Source organism: Crocodylus porosus, unplaced genomic scaffold (genome assembly GCF_001723895.1).
Source record: "Crocodylus porosus isolate Cpor-Errol unplaced genomic scaffold, CroPor_comp1, whole genome shotgun sequence".
NCBI classification, from domain to species: Eukaryota; Metazoa; Chordata; order Crocodylia; family Crocodylidae; genus Crocodylus; species Crocodylus porosus.
In genome coordinates this window covers 190,619,142-190,635,211 of record NW_017728906.1, presented here as the reverse complement: position 1 = coordinate 190,635,211, position 16,070 = coordinate 190,619,142, and the positions used below count along the sequence as shown (strand labels likewise).

Genomic DNA, 16,070 nt, shown 5'->3' with positions numbered 1-16,070 from the left:
CAACACTGTTCTCAATGTCTCAGAGGAAGATAAACCTTCTGTTTTATATACAGAAGTCTATTGATCAGAAGGTCTATTTCAAACTGAAATGCCATGTTTTAGTGGTATGACTTCAACAGAACTTAAATACGAATCATATGTAATAGGGATTGTTATCATCAGCAACAAAACCTGCAGTGCTTAGCATGCTCACAAACTGTATACATTTTAGGTGTGCTCTGAGGATTATGCATCATCCCAGGAACAGTAGTCATTGCACATTGCTATGTGTCAGAAGCACAGCATCTGCTAATGCTAATCCAGATGTCCTGTAATTAGTGCCAGGAAACTGAGACCAGCACTCTGGTGCATCACCCCCTCTGCTGTATAGTGGGGGGCTGGAAAAAGAGAGGCCAAGCAATTTGCCTAAAGCCATAAAAGGGAGCAGTAGTATAACCAGGATTAGATGTCTGGTATTGCTAGTACCTAGTACTGTATTCAGTTCAACTGCATTGGAGGAAGCCGCAGTTTCCTGCTTCTTAGACACAGTGTGTTTATTAAGAAAATTAAATGTTTCTTTATTTAATTCTGTCTCAATCCTGTGTTCCTTACATCTAATCTCTTGGTCAACTAGATTTTCTACAAGTTAAATTAGGACCTACTTGGTCCTTCTTTGGATGGCTCTATTCTTATCTATTATGCCAACTTTAAAATATGGTGCTAGGTCAAAATTGAATTAATAACCATTATAGCAGGAATCAGTGAAGCAGTTCAGTACAGTGAAACCATTAAGGGGGTTGCTGATGCAGGCTACAGTAGACTGATACCTTGAGATGTCTAGTCTAGCCTTCGCTGACCAGCCTAAATGGCTTCAGTTGAATGACCCCCTGTACAGTAACAATGGACAACATTAGGGTTAGCCTAGGAGTTGAAGCAGCAAGACTTAAATTAGTACAAGAATAATACTGCCAAGCATGTGCTGGTTTCCTTCCTTTTCATTTCCAAGGGAATCTTTGAAAATCTTTTGCCTAATGTGGCCAAACCCTCTCAATCATTTTCTAAGGCTGATGTGCTCTGAGCAGCTAGGGCTAATGGAAGCAGTTACCTAGTTTACCTGCTGATATTTGTTTTGCTAATTTTAATCTACAAGAGTAAATTTCCACCTCCCCAAGAGTAACACTTCCAAGGGTCACCTTCCTTAACTTCCCTCTGATTCCATCCCTCACGTCTCATAATCCTGCATTCGGCAGATCACCAGGAAAAGTTTCAAAAACCACAGGGTCTGAACCTGTAAGAAACCAATAAGAACATACAAATGACAGATGCTCCTTCATTACTAGGTATTTGCTCCAAAGACATCTGGAATTGAACCCAGATATGATACAAAGTTATGTTGAGACCCTACTCAAAAAATGCTTTGGTCTTGCTTACGTAAATGGGACCCAGCCATTCAGGGTTGTAACCCTGAAAAGACAAAGGCTGCAGGACAGTTTTGTAACACAGACATAAATGTGGTTTGGTTTGGTTTTGTAGGTAGATTTCTGACATATTTGTTACCATACTTGTGATATATATCTATATCTATATATACACACATACACACACACATATATACATACAGATACCTATACATACATACACACACGTGTGTGTATGTATGTGTATGTGTGTGTGTGCGCGCGCACAGCTGCATGGTAGTAATTTATAAATACTGTTAGCTGGCCTGGTTTTTGGATGTTTACATGAATGTGGCTGATTCGGGGGCTGCCTAAAAAATGAGTTAAGCCACTTTCTGTTTTTATTTCCTAGCCAAGCAACCTAAAAAGCTGGGTTTTGACTACCAGGCAAAGGTCCACTAAACATAGAAGAACAAATGAATTCCTGGGAGATTCAGAGAGATGCTTTCTAAAGAAACAAGCAGTAGTTGTATGGGGGAATCAGACTGAGACAGGACCCTGCTGGGAGTTGTCAGAGGTACTTAGGCCTGCCTAGGTGGCCATGAGGAAACAACAAACCTCTGTTTAACAAGCAAGTATGCACACAGTTTATTGTTTTAAAATCTTTTTGCTCTAAAACCTTTGTTTTTAACTGTTGAATATCTTTATTTAAGAAGGCTGTCTAGTCACAGGGTCCTGAACTGCAGGTGCCCAAACCCAGCCAGATTAGCCGAGGACACCTAGTTCCATGTGTACAAGTAGAGGGAATAGCCATATCCCTTAACTGGATGAGTAAAGGAGTGAGGTCTAACACCTAAGTGTGCATACTGAGAGACCAGGGAAGAGGGACAGAGATGCAGGCAGTCCCATAACTGTGAGAACAGTATCTAGGAAATGCAGGAAGGCCAAACCTTTCCTAAGATCCTACTAAGTCATTTCACTCACGAGTTGAATATAATGTGAATAAATCTGAACCTTCTGAAAATCACTTTCTGTCAGAGAGATAATCCCATGCCTGACCAAACCTTCTGCTATAACATCAGGGTACTATTGTGTTAACAGAGACCTACCAAACTGGTGAGGTTTCAGGCATCAGCAGGCCCTTTATTCAAAGTTTTACGACTTGTGAAACTTGGATTGTATTTTGTAATACTGCTTCCACACCCTCTGACATGTTGTGTACCAAGGCAACTCCATCTTGGCCCTCAATAAAAGATTTCTGAAACAAGATATTACATCTCCTATACTGATAGGATTCAATAAATGGTATTCCACTGAAAAGGGCATTTTGTGTAGCTTAGAGCAACCACTATTGTGATTCATGGCACTGTCTCAAAATATACATCAACTTTGTGATATCCAGACGGTAGTGGAAAAGGCTGGGAAGCAGTCTGGTTTCACCACTATTTAATGTCCATAATGACAATGGCACTTGAATGTTTCAAACAAGCAGGGGTATGTATACTAATGAGTGCGAATGACATTGGGTTGGCAGGCACTGTCAATACAGAGAAGGATCTGAATATCACACAGGAAGAATATGATGCTTTTGAGGACTAGAGTAATTAAAATGGAATGAAACGTAGTGGAATGAAGTACCAGGTTATGCACTTAGGTACTAAGAGCAAGAACCCCTACTCCAAGTTAGGGGCTTATAAATTAGAAACAGAGTAGAAAGACCTGGTATTCTTTAGGTTGACTGAGTTATGGATGTGATGAGTCTATGGAAACAGTAAATGCAATTTCAGGATGCTTCAGGTGGGGTATTTCCAGCAGAGAAAGGGAGGCATTAACATCATTTCAGAAGGCATTGATTAGACCTCATCTGGAATATGCATGAAGTGCATGCACACCTACAGTGGAATGAACAATCATTTGAAGGAGAAATATTAACGGTCATTGTGCAAGGCACTGACAAGATCCTCATGTGGAATACTGCACACATTTCTGATTCCCTGTGTTCACGAAAGATGCATGCTGAAGCAGGGAAAATGGCGACCATAAAACACCTTGCTTTGTTAAATCTAGCAAAAAAAAAGTCCAGGCTGTTATGACTGCTTTCTAGAAATACATTAGGAAGGTAAATCCTACAGGTGGCATAGAGAAGGAGGAAGTGTTCAATATCATCCTGCTTTAACTTTTAGAAAAAAAGTTTTAAAATGTGACTGGGGACCTATCATCATTAATTTTACAATGTGACGGGAGAACAAGCCAGGTTAGGGAAAAATGGATTAAGGAATAAGTTAGATGTATTCAAATCAGTGGCACCCCAGGAAATTCACTTCAGAATACTGGAGGAGCTAACTAAAGCAGCATCTTCTCATCGGCAACTATTTGTGAGAAAGCATGATGGCGGGGGCATGGGAACTGGAAAAGCACAGAGTACTGTACTTATCTTTAAACAAAAGGGTGAAAACAAAAGTTTGATGTAGGCAGCTATAGATCATGCTAATTAAAAACACCTAACAAGATGAAGGTCAGTAAAGACAAGTGCAAAGAGCTGTACAGAAACAGGAGAAATCCAGTGCACACAGAAATGGGAAAAGCTAAGAAGCAGTACTGACAAAAAGGATCTGGAAGTCATAAGAACCAGGAACAGACTCAACATATTGGTGTTGCAAAAAAACCTAATTTCATTCTGGGCTGTATTAACAGAAGTGACATATGTAAAACTCAAAAGACAACTTTCTGCTCAATGTTGGTGATACTGCAAATAGGGCCTTCCACCCAGTTTAGGACATTGCCTCTTAAGAAAAATATAGACAAACTGGAGTGTGTCCAGAGGCAAGCAATAAGAATGAGAAGTGATTGGGAAAACATGACCTGTGAGGAGAGGTTGGAAAAACTTTGTTTGCTTAGTCTAAAAAAAGAGAGAAGACTGAGGGAGGCCATGACAACAGTCTTCAAATAAGTAAAAAGGCTGATAGGGAGAGGAATGTGATCAATTGTGCTATTGTTGACTGAGGGTGGTATAAAACTAACAAATAATCCACTTCATTTGCAGCAAGGAAGACTTAGGTTAGAAACTGGAAAAACTTTCTAGCAATATCAAAGATAATTAAGCATTTGTCTAGGCTACCAACAGAAGTTGTAAGATCCCCTTCACTGAAAATTTTAAAAAACAGGTTAGACATATAGGGTGCCTGTACATGTTTGGGGAGGCTGCTCCAACACACTGTAATTACAATGTCACTTGATTAATCAAGTCTGCTGGAGCATGCTAATTGGCATGCTCCGATCAGACAGGCTCTATGCCTCGCATATCAGCACCCCTGCACCTTAACTAAAGCTCGTTGATTAAGCTTTAGTTAAAGTGCCCCCATCATCATGGTAAAGAACAGGAACACTGATACACAAGACGCTGTGGGTGCTCTAATTAGAGCGGCTCCAAGAGCCACTCCAATTAAAGCATTCCCTCCCTCCCCTCCAGCCCCAGAGCACATGTAAAATGTTCATATTTGTTAGGGATGGTCTAGGTATGTTTGATCCTGCCTCAAAGTCAAGGGGTTTATTAACAACATAAGCAGTACCCTGCTGGGTCAGATCACAGGTCCATCTAGCTCACTATCCTATAATCTCACAGTTGCACTTGCTAAAAGGAAGAGTATTTATGCAGGGGCAATCCAAATTGATCCCATCTCCTTTCTCTCTTCCTGTAGAGCTTCCAGAATTCAGAGACCCAGGAAATCCTAATTTCGGAGGAGGCTTTGGCCATATCATGTTCAATATCCATTGATGGATGTACCATGCATGATTCTGTCCATTTCTCTTTTGAATCTTTCAAACCTCTTTTGAAATGATCATCTTACGCCAACGGGTTCCAGAAGCTCAGTACTGGGTGAAAAGAATTGGTTTGTTTAAATTTGGTTCCTAATAGTTTCCTTGAGTTTCCCCTAGTCCTGGTATTGTGAGATGGTAAATAGTAATCCTTATTTTCTTTCTCCATGCTATTCATTATTTTTTAGACCTCTATCATATCATCCCACATTTGTCTTTTCTCTAAACTGAAAAGTCCTTATCTCTTCAATGTTCACTGTACAGAAGCTTTTCTATGCCCCTGACCATGTGTCCCTTCCGTGCTCCTTTTCTTGGAAACTACATGATTTTGGAGAAGAGGGAACTGAAACTGGGCATTTATACACATGCTCCTTGAGTGGGGAGGAGAGGGGCTTTTAATTAGAATGGCTCCAAAGGTGTCATGTGTATCAGTGTCCCCACACTGAAAAATGGCGGTGGGGGAGCTTTAGCTAAAGCTTGTTGAATGAGCTTTAGTTAAAGTGTTACCAGTGCCGTTTTACAATGCAGTGATGCTGATACACGTGATGTTGGAGCCTGCTGGAGCACAGTAATTACCTCATTACGTGTATAGCCTCATTGCTTGTGTATAGGTACTTTATGTCAAGGTGGGGGCATACTATGGATTTATACAGAGGTATAATGACACTGTCTGTTTTGCTTTCAATTACCTTCTCAATAATACCTAACACTCTATTATGTCTTTTTAATATTGCTTAATCCTGATGGATTACAAATATTGTCCATACCACAACACCAGGGCACTCAGTCTCACTGCCAAGCAGCCAAGGTGCTGCTCTTGACAATGCCAGACACCTTGGTCTTGAGTATGGTGTCGTTGTTGCCTGTCAGGGTTTCCTCATCACCTGATTTCCAAGGTTGATACATCTGAGTAAGACTGGGTAGACGAGGAGGTTAATTTCCTCATCAGCAAGATAGAGCACCCCACCACAGCAGCATAGACATGTCCTACATGACCACTTGATATCCCATATTTCTCATACGAGTAGATGCAACTGCCTTCTCCCCCCACCTCTTCCCCCACCAACTAGTGCAAAGATGGACTGTTTATGAAAGGATGCAGATGCCTGTAATGGCTGGGGACTGGACTTAATGGGCCAGGAAGTCCCTTCCAGTTTTAGGTGCTATGTTCCCGCTGAAATGACTGGCAGAAAGGTATGTAACCATTGTGACCTTTTAAATGGTTGTCATTAAGTTTTAAAACCCTATTGATATCAATTAGAAATAGATTAAAGGGCTGAGGAGAAAAAGAATGGAAACTGCAGTTCATTCTTCTCACACACTGATTCAGACAGGCCTTACAAGTCAGGGCAAAGACGCTGCAAGGCACAGAATTTTAATTTTTAGCCATAAATTAAATCTTAATTCTCCCTTAGAAGTGCTGGTGTGCTATACTGTGCCAAATCTCTGGCTAGTGCAATCCCTGTGCTCCATGAAGTGGCTCCAAAAGAATAAATCTTTAGTGCAACACAACTGTTCTCAAATATAACTTTACAAAAAGAAGAACAATATGAATGTTGAAGCTCATTATTTAAAATGATAGAATTGGATTTGTCTTTTTGTAGGATAGGCTATTTTGGTTAAAAAAAACAAACAAAAAACCAAAACCTTGCTATTAAAGTAAAATCTGAAAGTCAGCTGCAGCTCACAGTCCCTCTGCAGAGAAACAGTGAATCAGGAACTCGGCTGCATTCAGGCCATGACAACTTGCTGCTTTCCTGCAAAAGCAGAGGCTGGAAATCTAAAACAGGTCCTTGCCCAAATTTAACAAGAGTCCTTCCATTAGAACTGCCAGACTATGAGAACAGATGTTCTTACCATGGTGGTGGCAAAATAATGTGGTTGTTTTAAAAGAGTTAGAGAAAGAAGACTTCTTCAACAGCAACAATGGCAAAGAGAACAGAGTGGGGAAGGCAGTCCTGCTTTCCCTGAGATAACAGGGAAAACCAAACCTGGTTTGGTCCGAGTCTTGTTACAAGGTAGAGACTTCAAACGCAGGTGACCACTGATAGATGGACACCTTGTGGTCAAGGAATTGGTGCAGGAGGGAGGGGAAAAGTCAGGAATGTCGAGTTTGAACTCTGACTGGTGAGGAGCTCTGTGCACATGCTCTGCACACTGCAGAAATTGCCACTTCGGAGCATGCACAACTAGGAAGACCCCAGAAGACACTGGGAGATCCAGGGAGAGGCTTATTTTAAAAACATTTTCCCTAAGCCACACTGCAGGTCCTTCCCTGCTGCCCCTGTGCATCTGGCAGGAGACAGGGAAGCGAGCTGTGCTGCCCACGCTGCATCAGTGGAGGAGTCCTTCACCTCCTTTTCGGTACAGCTGGTCAGGAGTTGGGAACAGGGAGCTGAGCCCACTCAGCTACTCACCTACACTCGCCATGTATTTGAGATACCGGCAGACAGAGAAACAAGTCCATGGATCTGCTGTCACAAAGAGCAGCAATCCATGTAATCGGCTACTTGATAGCCCATATTTTGATCCAGGATCAAATCTGACTTTTTCTAGGCCACCCACAGAAAACTTAATGCTGCATAAAAACAACATTCAAATCCAATTCAAGACAGTGAAAAAATATTCTGTCTACTCACCGTGGTCTTCTGAAAGCCAGGCCATACTGCTGACAGGCCAGGCCAACTGTCGGAGTGTAAACTATGGGCATGAATCTCTCGATGTCTGATGTCAGAACTCGGTAAAAAAGCTTCTCATTTCTGTCTTGTAATGTCATAAGGACGATGTATCTTAAAAGGAAGAATAAAAAAAGAAAGGAGATGCATAGGTCAACATACCCAAGTTTTGTTAATTCCACCCAAACTGCACAATTCATGAAGCTAATGGTATTTAGATTCATATCTTCTCCCATGCACAGATGCCATAGGACACTCAGACCCAGTGCATAGTGCCATAGTACCCAGACAGATTTTGGATGGGAAGTTTCATGTAGGATTTTCTAGCGGTCTTGAATATCCACAATACTATTGTTTTTAATGGTAGCTACGTGTGCCTACCACCTTTGGGAATCAGGCAGTATCTTCAGGGGTTTATACAATTACAACAGAAATAACTCTAATAAAATGGAGAAAACTACAGTGTTGATGACATGGGTGAGGACCAAAGACAATTTATTTAAATATATCAGCTGATCTGTGAGCTATTCATATTTTACGGAAATGTGCACATTTCAATTACCTTGTGCATAAAAGTACTGTGTTTCATAGATGCACACCAGTGTGCTGCATGCTATGTACAACAAAAGGGACACCTCAGACTATAAGGGAAAACATCATTGTGATTTGGGAAAACAGAGCACATTCTTTTAGCCCTTAGACCAGCCGCAGTTGACAGCAATGGAGAAGCAAAACACTCTCAAATACCGGGGAAAAGACATATTTAACATTTCTCCCTGCCAGCGCTCTTATGAACAATACTGAAGGGGATGATGGGTTGGAAACACTCTCTCACTGCTCCATATGATTTAAAAAAATGTCTGTTATTTGGCAGGTTCTTTTTGCTCTGCCATCAGGCACTCCACTCAATACACTGATGGGGACATGTGGTGAAGCACATCCACTCCATATGCGACCATGTTGTGCATAATGCTATAGTGAGGCAATTACCATCTTTCTGTTCTGCATTTGCACAGGCACCTTGCACAATAAGATCCTGGTCTATACTGAAGGCTCTTACAAATAATACAACAGCGCCTTGGGAGACGTGGAATGGACTGGACAGGATACGAGAGGCACTGACGGCAAAGTGTTGGCTAATATTCTTGGACATGGCTAGAGGAAGAGTGATCCTGAAGGATTGGCTCTGCACATGTATAGTTTAAAACAGAAGGATTCTCACATCTCCACAGTCAAAAAAAAAAAAGAGAGAGAGAGAGAGAGAACAAACAAATAAATCCTTGTGGACATACTTATCTAGATCACTGGATTTGGTCTCATAGGTTTTCATGACACGGAGAACTTGAACATCTTGGCTCAAGAAGCACGGAGGAAGCAGACCATGAATCCCAAGCTGCAGCCTCTCTTCAAGTGTAAAGGCCATCCCCTAGGGAGGAAAGGCCAAGGCACATTCAAACAGCAGGAAATACAGTCTGCTCTCAGTCCAAAAGCAGCAATAGTGACCCCTCTGCAGAGCAAATTCCAGAGAAACCTGGTTTTGCTAATATACTGTATGCAGGACCTGCGAAAATATCTTTTATGACACTGAAGCAGCTTCAGAATTAAAAGGGAAGTATCAGCGAAAGGAGATTCTGCATGAAGCTAAGCACACTTGAAACTAAAAGGCAGGCAAGGTTTTTTGGGTAGATGTGATACCTTTTATTAGACCTTGCAAAGAACTTTTTTTCCAGCTCCACAGTTGATCTAATATAAAAGATATCAGGGCCTGGGGGAGCATCTATTCATCAGAGCAGGACAAGGTATAATGGGCACAAATTGACTGAATATCACTTCAGGCTAGACATAGGGAAAACTTCTTTATAAGTTGAGTGCCGAGGGTTTGGAAAAGGCTCCCTACAGAAGTGGTACAGTCATCCACCCTGGCGATCTTCAAAAAACGTCTTGACACCTACCTTGCTGGGGTCACCTGATCTTTCCTGTCCTTGTGCAGGGGGGCTGGACCTGATGATCTGTGAGGTGAGGTCCCTTCCAGCCCCTAACATCTATGAAACTAGGAAACTATATCACATTTACCCAAGGAACCTTGCCTGTCTGTGTCCTTAGACCAACACGGCTACAACCAACAATGCTTTGAAACTCAAAAGCTGAAGATGCGCAAATGAGAACAGTAGCCATAATAAAGGAGTTCCCTCAAGTGAGTTCCCCACAGGGGTATAGATTTGGCACTTGTCTTTGAAGTAATTGAGACACGGGTCATAGTTGAATATAGCATACATAGACCATCTCTCCACTCTGACAGGACAATTCTTGTCCTTTACTTATGGACATCTCAATGTATTTATCTGTACAGCAGAGCTGGAGTTCCAGATGTTTAACAATATGTTACCCTTGGACTCTGCCTTTTGAATTGTAATGGGGAATGTGTTCCAAAACACAGGGAGAAAATCTTAGTCTTTGATCAGCTGAGAATTGATGCTATCTTGATGCCAGATTATACAGCTGGAAATAGGAAAACATTTTCAGAAATGCCTGAAGAGTTTAAACCCCTGGGAAAATTTTTACCAGTTTTACCAATTACAAACCAATAGATTTAGACCTTAATGAACAGCTAGAAGTACAAAGTAAGAAATTAGAGTGTTGCTGGATCATCTCCTTTTAAATAAGCAAGAAACAAAGACTTGTAAAACTACCACTGCCTCACTTATATATCAGTTATAGCTCTGTAACTATTATGTAGCAGGTTTCATCCAGAGATCACAAAGGATTACCCAGAAATAAATAGCTACTGAGGGTATAGCTAACAGGAAAACTGAGGTACAAAGAGGTTATGTGATCTGCAGGGATCCTGGTTTTCCCTGATAAAAAATCACAAATTTACTGATAAAAATTCAGAAATTCTCTGATAACCGCCCCCAAAATCCAAGATTAAAATGAAAGGCCATCATATACATATAGGTGTCAGCTGAACACAATGTTTTCTTGATATATTTACAATTTTAAAACAATTTGGAAGTCTACCAGCGACTCAATCACTATAATAAAATAAATTCTAAATTCCTATACATTTTGGTATTTAATTTTAGGTTTTTATCATGGAAAATCAGAGCTCCACTACCCCCTTAGCTTGCAGAACGCAGGTCCAGGCCCCTCACTCCTAAGCCATAGTCCCGCAGCCCTGCTGCCAAAGCCTCTTGCCCCCCCGAGCCCCGCCAAATGGGGCCAAGGGCTATGGGGCCAGGGACGTGGGTCTGTCCCCTGCCCCCTGCAGTAATGCCAAGCCCCCGTTGCTGCCTGCAGGAGGCAGCAGCTGCTGCAGCGGAGTGGAGCATGGTGCTCAGCTCCCCCCCCGGTGCCTGCTCACTGCAGGCTTTGGTGGGGGGAGGGCAGCTCCCCACTGCCACACACACTCCTGGGGGGGCGGGGGGACCCATGCCCCCCAGATCTGTGTGTGGTGTGGCCGCAGGGTGCCTGCTGTAGGCTTGGGCTCCCTGCCCTGCTGCCCTCCCCTGGGGCCTCCACTGTCCAGTGGGTGTGACCTGGTGCTGCAGGGCAAAGCAGGGCTGCATGGGGAAGCTCCTTGCCACTGTGGGCTCTGTGCTGCCCTGGCAAGGCATCCCCTGCCTGCGCAGAGGCAGCAACAGGCACAACCCTACACTGCTGCCCCCACTGCTGCCTCATGGCCAGGGAATGCCTCGCTGGGGCAACACAGTTCCCCTCTGCTCCCCCGGGAATGCGCACGGAGACAGGGAGCTAGGCCCTCCGCCCCGGACGAGCCGCCTGCTCCCCGCTAGGGCCCTGCGGCTGTGCATAGCAGCCCTGAGTCCAAAGCCCCACACATTGCCTGGCTGGGCAGCAGCCCCAGCCCCAGCCCCAGCCCTGCCCAACTCATTCCCTCCCTCCCTATGGGGGCCTCAATCCCCACCCCCAAGCTTACCTGCAGGAGCTGCTCTCCAGGCTGCCTGGCGACTATCTGATCTTTATATACGTGTACATGGCGCTTTTGTCTGACCGCCCTCCTCCCGCTCCCCCCAGCCCCTTGCAGGCTGGAACTCTTCTAGCCTGCAGAGAGATCTTTGAAAAACTGCGAATTCCACAAGTTTTTCCATTAAAATGAAAAATCCACATTTTTCTTGGGTAACAGGGTAAATCCACGTTTGTCTCCATTTTTCCATGGGAAATGGAAAATCCAGATCCCTGGTGATCAGCCATCTGCCATGCAGCAGAGGCTAGAAGCTGAAGCTATGTTTCCTTTCTCCCAAGTAAGTGCCTTCTTCACTGGACAATGCTGTTTCTGTTACAGATTAGTGGAGGAACAGCCCTTCCTTAAATACTAAGCTCTGCTTGAGGGCAAATGAATATAAAGTCAGATCATATCCTCCTCTATTTCAATTGTTCAAACTATAGGACTTCTACGAAACACATTATAAAACAATGGAGGGACTAAGATCTCAGAGGAGGGAGGAATGTATTTTTCACCTGTTTCCCATAATATAGCGGGAGACGACCTTTTTGGCAGACATGCCACAAATAAGGTATGTCACTCCATGCCCCTTCCCCTGCCTGATCAGCTGTTCTGCTTTCTGTTCCCTGCCCTGTACTTCCTGCCTGATCTGCTCCTTTGTTTCTGTTTCCTCCCACCCTGCCCAATCTGCTGCTCTCTTTTCAGCTCCCTGGCCTATCTGCCACCATGCTGCCTGTCCCTTACTTAGTCTGCCATGTGCCACACATTAAGGCACATGTGCTGTTGGTTGCCCACTCCTGACATAATATATTTATTTTGCAGGGTCTTGGAAAAAGGAATGGTTTTCCCATCCTGCAAACATTTATGAGATTTCAATTTTTCCTGCACTACATCAGGATAAAACAAAGAAAACTGCCTTCTCCCAAGAAAAGACTTATCAAGAAGGACCCTACCCATTCCACCTCAAATAGCCAAGATCAGTGGGCTCAAGAGCCAGCTTCAAGGCCCGATCCAGCGGGGCAGGAACTTGGAAAGTAATCCTCCCACAGCCCTAGTGGGTGTCCTAACTGCCTAACCTAGTGGTTTCTCACAGGTGTCTCATTTTTCTTGGGGAAAATTTCCCAACAGAAGTTCAGTCAAAACAAGTACATTCCCATAACATATCTTAGTTCTGATGAATCAGATTTTTCCAAACTGGGAGGGAGGAAAACTTTTTTTTAATCAGAAAATTCCCACCCAGCTCTTATTTCCAGGCTTGAGATTTCTAAAATAATAGAGAATAAAATCATCACTGGATTCCAATTCCAAGTCAGTGATAGGCTTGACAATGAAAATATTGTGGCACAGCAGGGAAATACTCACAGCTACTACAAATGTCAGAGTTCAGCTGGAAAGGATGGATGGCAAAGGAAGAGATAATCGTAAGTTCAAACCATTTATTTCCTACTACCCTTGAATAGAGGAGAACAACAGAGGAAGAGTAACAAAAGTGTAAAACTCACATTTGCTCACTTAGGGAGGGCAGTACATTTTCAAAGGCTGATTAGGGTCAAGGATGTGGTTGCACCCCACAGGAAAAGAGAGAAACCTCAGAACAAGCAGCAAAGCAGAAGCTACTAATCCCTTATGAGGAAGGGTCAAAAGAAGCAGGAACAGAGTTAAGTTGTGCTTCAATGACAATTGAGTTTGAACTAAATATTTTTTCTTACAAAAAGGCACTGCATTCCATGGAAAATTATCAGACTTCATCTAAATATTTCTATGTCCTGTAACACATCACTGAGAGGTTGGCTTATGCTACCCACCCTTCAGGGAGATAGCAGTACATTTTGGGCTGGGCCATGAGTAGATAAACCACCCTAAAAACAGCTCCCATGAAGCATGGCAATATTATTCTGAATCAATGTACTCCAGTGTTCAGTGTTTCACAAAAAAACCCTTACATTTTTTGGAAAAATAAAATGCTGTTTTCGGTGGGGAATCCCATCAGTTCCACTGCTGTCTCTTTTTCTGAGTGGGCAGGAGAGAAACTGGAGTAAGGGCACAGGACTCTGCCTCCCTTACTTAGACCCACAACAGTTGGTGCTAAAGGAGTTGAGGCAATCACAAAACATACAGCCCTGACTGAAACAATGCTTTGTGTCTTAGCAGGACAGCGATTAGGAAGTACAGCCAGGTTTTCATTGCAAATTTGATTTAAACCCAATCTGGTTTTGCACTTAATAAAACTGTACAGAACACATTATTATATTTAAGAACTATTTGGCACATCCATAGCACTTTCCATATAAATGGTTGCACAGTCATGATACCTCCTGCCTGATAATTTATTATTTCAATTCCTGCCTTTTCTTCAGGTACGGAAGTGGAAAAAGGACAACAAAGAACTTGATTAAGTGATGTGATGAGTACCAACAGCTATCACTACCTAAAGTTGAACAGAGAGTGCTCCGTCTTACTCTAGGAAGCTAATAAGCAGACTCTACAACACTTTTTACACTTAGATACTTCTTAGCATACATATGCTGGCTAGAAGTGTGAGTTTTTGAGAGAATCAAGCTGATACAAGAACTTAGTATTATATACAGTGGACACGTCTGCACAAGATTTTTACTGCGCAGTTGACTAATTGTGCAGTAACCATCTCGGTGTCTACATGTGTGCCTCTATTAGAGCACAGGAAACTAATACACTCTTCAGCAGGGTAGTACTTGTAAGTATTACCCTGCGGGGAAGTATTTTTTGTGTGCAGCAGTGCACGTGTAGACACTGATCAGCTGGCTGGGGCACAAAGGTGCTTCACTGCTGGGACTGCCTGCCAACTAGCCCTGCACTGAAGCACCCTCGTGCCCCTGCCAGCCCCTTCGCAGCACAATGAACCCAGTTGGAGCAACCCTGGGCTGCTCCAGCTGGGCTCCACAGGCTCCTACATATGTGCAGGGAGCCAGCTCCAATGTGCTGGAAATCCAGATTAATTGAATCTGCTGGAGCAGTGCTTCTCAATCTTTTAAGTCGCAAGTACCCGCTAACTTCTGAAAATTTTAACAAGTACCCCAACACTCAGTTTTCCAGGGGATTTTATATTTACAGACTAATGTGTGCCATATGTTGGAAGAAGGGTTGTGTATAAAAGGCCACGATATGACAGATGTCTGATTTGGTGTGGGTAGGGTTGCCAACTTTTACACCAACTCAAGTATGTATTATTACTGGGAATTTAAAGTGCTGTGCAATGTGTGGTGTGCCAATTTTTTTGCCATAGTTTTAAAAGGAAAAGTGGGCGAGAGAGAGAGAGGAAAAGAGGGTGAGAGAGTGTTGGGGTACCCGCATACTCCTTGCCTGTATCTCGTGTACCCCAAGGGGTATGCATACCACAGGTTGAGAAACTATGTGCTGGAGCTCAGAAAGAAATACGCTGCAGCAGACTCTGGCATCATGTGTATTAGTGTCCCTGAGCCGAAAAATGGGGGCAGTGGGTCACTTTGAACTAAAGCTCATTCTAAGAGCTTTAGTTCAAAGAACCCCACTGCCATTTTTCAGCATGGGGAATACTGATACACGTGACCCTGAGGCACTTTTAATTAAAAGCGCCTGCTAATTAAAGCACCCTCTCCCATGTCTCCCAGAGCACGTGTAAAAATGCCCAATGTACTGCGCATGAATAAAATTTGGAGCTAATTGCTCTGGAGTTATTTGCTCTTGGGTGCACATTCCAATGGCGTGCTCAGGAGCAAAAAACTCCAGAGCAGTAAGTTTACAGGTTTATTCACATGTGCTAATTGCAAGTGTAGATGTGCCCTGTCTACTTCTGCATGTTTTGCTGCTTTACCTAGTTAAAACAACAAACCTCCTAATGTAGATCCTCATATTCTAGTATAAAAATGCAAATACTGCTGTAGTTTATTCAGATTCAGCAAAGTGACATAACCTATAGTAATATAAAATGCCAATACTAATCAATGTCATGCAAGGAGTCTATGGCAGAGCACATTTGTGCCACCAGTCCTGCACCTTAGCTATAAACCTCAGGGTACTTCAATGAGCTTATTAAAATGCACAGAAGGTCTGTATGAAGTACCCTGGGGTAAAATGGTTATATTCACCAGAACAGTACAGCATGAAATACACTAGGAAGCAGACACTGCTTCAGATCAAAAGCTTTGATTCACTGAGGTTTTATTTTGTTTAAGATTAAAGCCTTTTTTTAAACAGCTTGAAAGTCATATTTCTTGGTCTTTTTAT

At 42.9% G+C, this 16,070-nt stretch overlaps 1 protein-coding gene across 1 annotated transcript in view; it reads right to left on the bottom strand.

Moving 5' to 3' along the window:
- The window catches only part of ME3 (malic enzyme 3), a 179,991-nt gene that overhangs the window by 82,407 nt on the left and 81,514 nt on the right, over positions 1 to 16,070 (bottom strand). The window contains exons 2-3 of the mRNA XM_019530378.1: positions 9,160 to 9,293; positions 7,832 to 7,981 (exon numbers count right to left, since the gene is read on the bottom strand). Coding sequence (XP_019385923.1) covers positions 7,832 to 7,981; positions 9,160 to 9,290 — 281 coding nt within the window. The 5' untranslated portion in view covers positions 9,291 to 9,293. The remainder of the gene's footprint in view (positions 1 to 7,831; positions 7,982 to 9,159; positions 9,294 to 16,070) is intronic.